Source organism: Coenobita brevimanus, chromosome 38 (assembly GCF_032717465.1).
Source record: "Coenobita brevimanus isolate Jiangsu-jjx chromosome 38, ASM3271746v2, whole genome shotgun sequence".
NCBI classification, from domain to species: Eukaryota; Metazoa; Arthropoda; class Malacostraca; order Decapoda; family Coenobitidae; genus Coenobita; species Coenobita brevimanus.
In genome coordinates, this window is record NC_136991.1 from 3,493,713 (window position 1) to 3,502,500 (window position 8,788).

The 8,788-nt window shown below is 39.0% G+C and overlaps 1 protein-coding gene across 1 annotated transcript in view; it reads right to left on the minus strand.

Annotated features, from left to right (window-relative positions):
• Positions 1-616: 616 nt before the first annotated feature.
• Positions 617-8,788, minus strand: part of LOC145396491 (uncharacterized) — an 88,892-nt gene continuing 80,720 nt past the window's right edge. The window contains exon 6 of the mRNA XM_080269861.1: positions 617-639. Within this exon, the coding sequence (XP_080125987.1) occupies positions 617-639 (23 nt within the window). The remainder of the gene's footprint in view (positions 640-8,788) is intronic.

Here is an 8,788-nt window from a genome sequence, read left to right on the forward strand (position 1 = left end):
CACCTGGCAAAGTAACATACAAGTAACCTGAATTTTAAATACATTATCCAGATACAATTCCTGAATTTGTAAGCTCTAAAACTTTTTTAATGACATAACCAGGAACCGTCACCTTAGATGAGGGCCAAGTATTCAAGGTAAAACTGTACTCTTACCAACATTTCCTGTGCTCAAGTATTCCACGCTAACCAAACTCATCGCATGGTACAATGAACAACAATGTCTTTGATTAAACGTTCTCTGAACAGTTTTTCAAATCAACATTATAGTCAACAAACCTTAAAATCATTATCCAAATCAACAATTCTCAACATTCTAAGCTCAACAGACATCAACAAGTTATGCTAAACAGAGTATGCTTATCAACCTATCAGCCCTATCCAAGCAAGACTAACTGAATCTCATTCATACTATGTTAACGAATAACACTTCCTGTATCGATCAAATCTTAGCAGTACTGACTGAACTTCTGTCAAGTCTCATTTAAGCACAGTTTATTCCTTGAGTATAGTTTTCTGGTCAAATCAGGCCCTTTAAACAAAGTGAGTATACTATTAAGACTGGCTTACATGACCAGTTCTTAAGCACAGTGTTAAGACATTGATTGTGCTTCAATTTATGTGTCTACAATGACCGGATCTGAAATGGAATTATGGTGGGTCATTAAAAGATCAATGTAATAGTTTAAATAATCGGTTTTCAAAAAGGGGAGGGTTGTTAAGTTTGTGTATTTTTACAGTTGGGTTCTCAGGTCTCCAACTGTTTTCTTTGACCATGCCTGGACACCATGTTTCAAAACTGGACGTATCAACCAGCCTTTAGGGACGAGCTAAAATTAATAGCACCATCATAATATATCATTAACTCTTATAAACTAATAGTATAAGATTAATAATGCGACTGACGCCATTTTCTTAAAGACAAAAATATGTAAGTAAATCGCGTGTCCAAAATTAAAATCAACTCCGATTCCAAGACAAACAAAAGAATCAACTGAACTGCAAAACATAAAAAGCCAAAGAAATATTTGAGTAAACATCCAATTATCTTTGAAGTGAGAGAAGATTAACTGCGTAGGAAAAAATTGCTGAAATCTAAAACTCAAAAAGGGATCAAACATGGAAATGCATGCGAGGAGAATCTATTTGATTGTCTTTTGTTTTTGTTTCATTTTTTAGAAGAAAATGAACGCGAGTGGATGGTAATACTTGAAGGACTAGATCTCAAGAAATAAAAATATCAGAATGAAGCTAAAAAAAGGAACAGGGCACGGGAGATGGGGCAGGTGGGGCATGGGGCTGAAGTAGAGGAAAGGTGGGTTAGAGAAAGAAGGAATAGGAGGAATGAAGGCGGTGGCAGGAAAGACGGAAAATAAGATATAATGAAGAACGGAAAACTAAGGAACGGGAGAGAAAAACGTGAGGGTCAGGCGAAAAGGAAAAAAAATAATACACAAAAATAAGGAATGATACAGGAAAAGTGAGGGACAGGGGGACAAGTGGAGTGATGCATGGAGTGGAGGAAGTGTGGAAGGGAGACAGAACAGGGGGAGAGGGGAGTGAGGGATGAGGAAAGGGAAGAGGAGGGTAGGGAAGTGGGAAAGGAAACGACAAAATAAAGATGCAGGAAAAGAGTGACAAGTTAGAAATAAGACAATTAATTTCAAGGTAGCTGAGGGCGAGAACAGGTGGGGACGAGGACAATTAAGGAGCACAGGTTAGAAGGAAGAAAATTATACACAGAGGTTCACCTAGCAAAAAGACAAGGAGCTGACACCGTGGCTGGAGTGAGGCAGACCCAACGAGCAATTAAAAAACAAAAATAATAGTCCTGATCAGAGAAACTCGACCACTGAAAAAACAATCACAATTTATACCTGAATATGAAAAAGGGACAGAAGAGGAAAAGAAAAATCCACAGACAGGGAGACAAAAAAAAAAAAAAAAATCCCTCGACACAAAGAAATCGACATAATATGAAAGAAAATAAGATGAAAATAAAGTAACTAGAAATCGACCTGGATGAGACTTCGAACCGCCATGAATCAGAGTTCCCACACCCGGATTATGGTTCTTGCTTTGTGAATATCCAGATTCTCGGGAACTGTAGATTTTTCCTTTTTATTTTTTTTTATTCTCATGTGACCAGAATAGACGAGAGGAATTAATACTGCAATGCTAATATACTCGCGTGTGAAAAACTATGTATGCATGTCGAGCCTCATGCTTGAAAAAAAAAAATCCTGGGCACTTTTTCTTTCGTGTAACCTGAAGACACGACAGGAAAAAAAAAAATAATCTGACTCAACTAACTTAAAAAATAAAATCGTTTGAATGTGTGATCAGGAGAGAACTGAAAGAAATAATACTGTTTTCTGGAATATATATACAGTAAATCTGGTTATATCAGTGGAGTATTTTTCTTTTTCTCGTGTGAGCAGACGGGACGCGATATCCATTGATTTACTGAACAATCCTGACTTTAATTACCTACTGGATATAAACTGAAATTATTGGACGCTGTGTGTGTGTGTGTGTGTGTGTGTGTGTGTGTGTGTGTGTGTGTGTGTGTGTGTGTGTGTGTGTGTGTGTCCAAAAAAAAAAGAGGCCAAAATACGTAGGTTCGCCAGGGGGACCAGTATTTCTACATTAACGTTACTTATATAATCTCACCGAAGAAATTAATTTATCCTGAGTTTCTTTCCTAAAACTGCTGAAATATTTGCTTCATTAGGAAAAAAATTAATGAGTTTTCCACACTCTTTCGAATTTAAAAAAAATCTTTCTCACGGTTTTTCCCTTTGATTTTTCTCATTCTGATTCTATTTTGTACTGACTTGTCCCATTTTGACTTAATTCTGCTTTTACCTCTGTTTCTGTGACCTAATTTCGATCCCTCTTTTCCTCATACCTAATCTCTCTCTCTCTCTCCCTCGATTCTATATACCAATACTCCTTGAAACAAAAATACCTGTTTTATTGGACGTCAGTATTTTCAAACATAAGAACTAATTAATTGTTTTTTATGATATTTGAAGCTAGATTAGTCTACTATTATTACTACTGCTATTACTACTCTACTACTACAACTGCTACTACTACTACTACTACTCAATGATGCATGTCCTGAAATTTATTTAAAAAGTTCCCTAAGAAACAGATAATAATGATGGTAACAAAAAAAGCAATAACAATACATAAATCCCCCCTAACCAGCCTCTCAAAATACAATAAATAAAGATAAAAACAACAACGCTATCAAAGTCTCAAAATGTCCCAAGTAAACAGGGAGTAAGTGAGTAAGAATCGCGCGCCCTTCCCTTCAACACTTTCCCGCACCCTTCCTCCGCCCCATCCATCCGGCGGGGGCTCACTTCCCATCTTCTTTGTTTCCGCTGATTGCCTGGTCTGATTGCTGCCACTGACAATGGGGGCGCGATTGAAAGGGAGACTCAAAATTTTTATCGCTTGTCGTCGTGGGTAATAGAGGCAGGGAAGAAGGCCACTCAATAGGGTCTCTCTGAGGGGGCGAGTGGACAAGGACTTTTCCCACTTCGCCCCGGTTTTGTCAGGCTTCCTTGCTAAATGGTTTCCAATTGTCAAATAAATAAATAAATAAACAAAGTAACAGGTAAATAAAAAAGTCCTGGTACATAACGTATTTGGAGTTATTGAAAGTGATGAAAATATACTCGCTCTCGCACATCCTTTGACATCACAGGCCGTCCTTTCTAAATGATTTTCACTTTCGGCCAGAAAATGTGCCCGATATTTTTAGGACACCATGATGCTAAAAAAATTATGGTTTTGGAAAAAGGTCGATCCTCCCTGAAATATGTGTCCTCTTTAATAAATAATTTCTAGTTCTCACCTATATAAAAATATAGGTGTTCCTTGGAACAATAATTTCGAGTTCGATATAAAAACCGAGAAAAAGTACATAACGTTAAAAAATGGTCCAAAAATTAAGAGAAAACCCCTGAAATTAGGGGTCTTTCTGTTAAGAAATTTCGAGTTTCACCAAAATCTGGAAAAAATCCAAATATGGAAAAATATGGTTGTGAAATAAACGGTCCTCACAGATTGTCTTCCTGTTAAATGACTGAAGGAGCACCAAAAACAGAATCAATCCATAACAGGTCCACTGTAGTACTTGGCCTTCTCCTTGTGGGGAGTGTGATATCCAAAAGTATCCCGTCTTCAATGCTGGTGAAGTATAAATGGGGTGGGAATGTCTGTAAGAAACATGTGTGCAAAAGTCAATGTGTTGCAATGGATATGTCTGCATGTGTTAAAGAGTCTGTATGCTATCGGCAGAACTGGCACCGTACAAACATATACAAGGGCGCACTACCAACACTCATCTTAAATGTTTGCCATGAAATTAAAATCCTAATATTGGGGTAAATGCACTGAGACGAGTACACTGCTGATCGCACAACCGCAACTCCACACAAACATCTAAATCTGTTTTCTTGCTGATTTATTCAAGATCCACTAAAGTAAAATAAATTAAGCCTGAACTTGTTAAGAGAGATATGATGAAAATTCTGGTGTTCAGCTTAAGCAACTGCACAAAAATATGGTTTTATGAATCTTCCTCTTGAATTATATTAGGGCCCATCAGAGTGGAAACTGATGTTTGGATATTTTCACAGCGGGATACTGAAAATTTCGGTGCCTGAGCTTGTCTGAGGCTGCACCATAACACAAGGCAATAATTCCTGTGTTTAGAAGCCATGACGCATAATAAAACTTCTCACTAGCCCCTCAGTCTCATCCTTCAGCTCAACACTTGGAAGGTTGTACAATGAAATATTTAATCTCTCGGGTATAACCAGCAAAGAAAAAGAAGCTTTGTCTCGTTAATATGAGAAAGAGAACATATGTGCCATCGTGGGGGGAAAAAAAAAAAAGTCTCATCTTAATTTGAAAACTGGACGGGAGAGGTTGAAATTTTGGGTGACAAAGACTAGAGATGCCAACCTAATCATTATGTAAGCCATGACTGCTGCAGGTAAGGGGCAAGACTCTATCACGCCACCAGCCTTACAATGAAAACATAATGAAAACATCAAATAAAGGAAAAAAGGAAGAGTAAAGGACAAGAAGCCTACTAGAAAGAACTGACAAAAAGTGATCAAATGGGGACAAGACTTATACCACGGCCCTCACAAATAAATAAACAAAATATCACAGGAAAAGAAAAATGTTAAAAGACTGGAAGAAAGGTCAGAAAAAGAGAGCTGGATGAAAGGAGTCCGCCACAAGATGTGTGGTTGGAGGACAAGATTCAACACCGAAACCCTCGCAAGTGGAACATACCCAAAGTATCATGGGAAAGAGAAATAAAAAAGTTGTTGAAAAAAAAGGAGTTTGCCATAATGTGACTGGGTAGGGCACTCAGAAATGTGTGGTCAGGTCAGGTTTAGGGATTTCGTAGGCTCAGGGGAACTACCTGAATTAAAAAGAGGGGAGGAGAGTGAGACTATTGTAAGGTTTGAAGGAGAGGGAGGTTATGGCTGGAACATTAGACTTTCCAAGCTTGAAGATGAAGAGTTGGACAGTAAAAGAAAACTAAAAATGAAGTTGCTTAGGAGGAATATTGAAGTCTGAGAGTTGCCTATAGAAAAGTTCAGGACTGACAGCTGGTTATCGAGGAATACTGAAGACTGTAGGTTAATTATAGTTGAGAAAAGAGGAGGGGAAGATGATGTGGACACAGAGTACGAGTTGGACATTAAAAATCTCTGGCAAAAAAAGGAAAAAAAAATCTCTGCTAGTCTGGGATCACTCTATCTATCCATCCATCCATCCCTAACGTCGCTGATTCCTGATGGAGATGCTACCATGCTGACACGGCACCTTTGTCACTGTTGGGTGAGAGAGACGGGCGTGTGGTTTCTTGGTTCCAGTGTAACAAAAATGGCCAAGATAGTCACCACTTATTGTATTTTATCATAAAATTACGGGCATTGTTTTAATTTAATGTAACAGTGTGGACAGTGCTGGTGCACTATTAACAAGTTCAATTAGTTTACCAGAAAATCATACGTCCTTTTTATTCTTATTTTTCAAGAAACTGTGGATCAAGCTGGGATATCTTTCACAGCGTCGTTGACTTGAAAACACCAGCTGACCATGCGTTCTTGACAGTAGATGTGAAGTTCCATTATTTCAGCGTGTGTTATCAGCTGGATTATTAAGTTTTCTTTATTATGTGCTCTTTTTCAAGGACTCATAATAGAAAAACAATGTGGACTGTTCTGTGGACTGTTCACTGTTCACAAGTCCTTAAATTTAACCCAAAAACATAAAAAGAGTTCTTATATACTGTACTTTTGCTACTGTGGCACTGCTGGCACCAATCACAAGCTGTACATATTCAACCACACCCATGCTTTGTCACTGGTAGTAATGACTTTTTTTAAATCTTCTTTTTATAGCAAGTGTAGAAAGGAATTGGATGGTAACATTCACAAACTCCATCATTTCAGTAACAACAACAGCTGAGCATGAGTGGGCTGTCGCAACCACAAGCTCCCTTTTTTCAGTAAGAGCAGAATCTGGCAACAAGCTGACAATAGCCTTCAGAAGTTCTATGATAACCACAAGAGCAAGTGGTCTACAGTGGGCAACAGCGATCACTAGCTTTTTTCTTTAAGCGGAAATAATAGTCAAGAACGAGATATGTGCGACAGTCACGACTTATCTTTGTGTAATCAACATAGAAAACAAAGACCTGGTAAGATTTTCTGGAACACAAGACCTGTGATGCCTTCTTCCTATAATGTGCCTTCCACATTTGAAATTTTTAAACCATTTTTTTCATTCAAGTTGTGAACAGTTACGATGCCAGCAACTGCAATAAGTTTTCTCTTAGTGACTGCATTAACAACATGGGGTAAAGTTATTAACACCACATAGGCATCTTGAAGTTTTAAATGAATGATTCCTCAACTCTTCACAGAAGAGTCAGTTATGACTATGCTGTTTAGAAGTTTTGCTGAAGTAGCAGTAACAACCATAAACAAATTACCGGTTGTCAAACTTTTTTTTTTCCAGTAACAGCTGATATTGAGATTATACCACAGCATAATTTCCATGCTGTTAAATTTAAAGCATCCAGACTGAAATGGTACAACAAAAGGAGCTGATTCACTTTTCTATGAACTGACATGTTTGCAGTTCTAATCCATCCACCATCCAATTTCTTCTCGGTAATCCAAACTCTGCAGTAAATTCAATCTCGTATACTGTGCTTACTGTGCTGCACATCAGGAGTCTCATATTGGCCAAAATTATCACGTCGGCTTCGTAAAAAATTTGTCCCAGTGATAAAAGCCAGGTTTTCTCAACACTACACTCGCTTACATGAAAGTCGCACTGTCCACATACCTAAAGTCCTTGATAAGCCTTTCCTTTTTACATAAAGGCAAACTGCAATTGCATTTTCTATGTTTGCAAAGTACCAAGGTTCCCTTAACACAAACATAAAGTATATCTCTCTCCATCATAACTGCCTCATGTGGCGTTGTTTTCTTCCGGCAAAACTTTCTCTCTTCATAATGTGCTTCACTTGTCTTGTCCTCCACTGAAATAAAAAAATAAAAATATACCTCACTCCATTGTGTCAGGTAAACATGACACCAACAACAACTGCTGGTGTTGCCAAAGACGTGCTGTTGTTAGTGCTGTTTTTGTCAGAAGTGTTGTCAGCTGACCAGGTAGCATACTGATCACTGTTGTGGTCTACGAAGAGTCAGCGACATGAGGGAGGGGGCGATGTGAGGTGGCTGCAGAACTGGGGTGGCTTACTGCAGACCTGGAGAGGAAAAACAAAGTACAATTAGCAGTATAACAGCAATGAAACACTGACTTACTCAATCGGGGCTGGTGTCATGGTGGTGCATAGCTTCACTCATCCTCTTCCTCCAGCCACAGGGGTTCCTCCATGCAAGGCTCTTGGCACCAACTCATCCCATTTCAAGTAACTACTGACAGGAACGGTTGACTTGCTCCAACCATACGCTCTGTGGCCTCTTTCTCGGCCTCTTCCATTCTATTTCGTTTCTCTCAAATACAACCCCATGACGATCAATCCCAGGGAGACGTGCCACGTGCCCATATACCTAGAGCTGTTTAATTATGCAGGTAACAGAAGTCTCGTGGAGTCTCCTGGAGTAAATGCTCATTACGGACTTGGCTGTATGAGCAATATTTCATGATCCTCCAAAGGCACTTATTGCTAAAGGAACAAATTTGCCACCCAAAAGTACTGCCATCATGAAGAAAGGAAGCACCAGTATAATAAAATTGTGAAAACTGGCCCTTCTGCATACATTTCGACAACAGCAAATATTTTAACCGAGTCCACAACGCTACCTGCCAGATCGATGCAAAGGTCACTCATCCCACCTGACCTACATCTGTTATGGACCACACTGTCAAGCTAAGTAACTATTTCCATGATCTCTATGTCCAAACACATCCCTGTACAGACAGCACTCCTTCATCCAAAAGGCCACCAAATGTCTGTATTGTGATCTTCGTTCACGAGACCATAGATACCAGTGGCTCTGCATCCTAGTGCTATGCTTAGAGACCACTCAGGAGAGCTTGTAATTACTCTGCTAGGTTAGCTGCATAGTTAAAAAATTCAATGTCAGTTAGCATAAAACTACCATTTGATGCTCCACAGTGACCGACTTACAACCCGACCCAGCACCCGCTCCATACACATGTTAAATGGTGTCGAGGCAATGACACCCATGCCTTACTTCAGAACT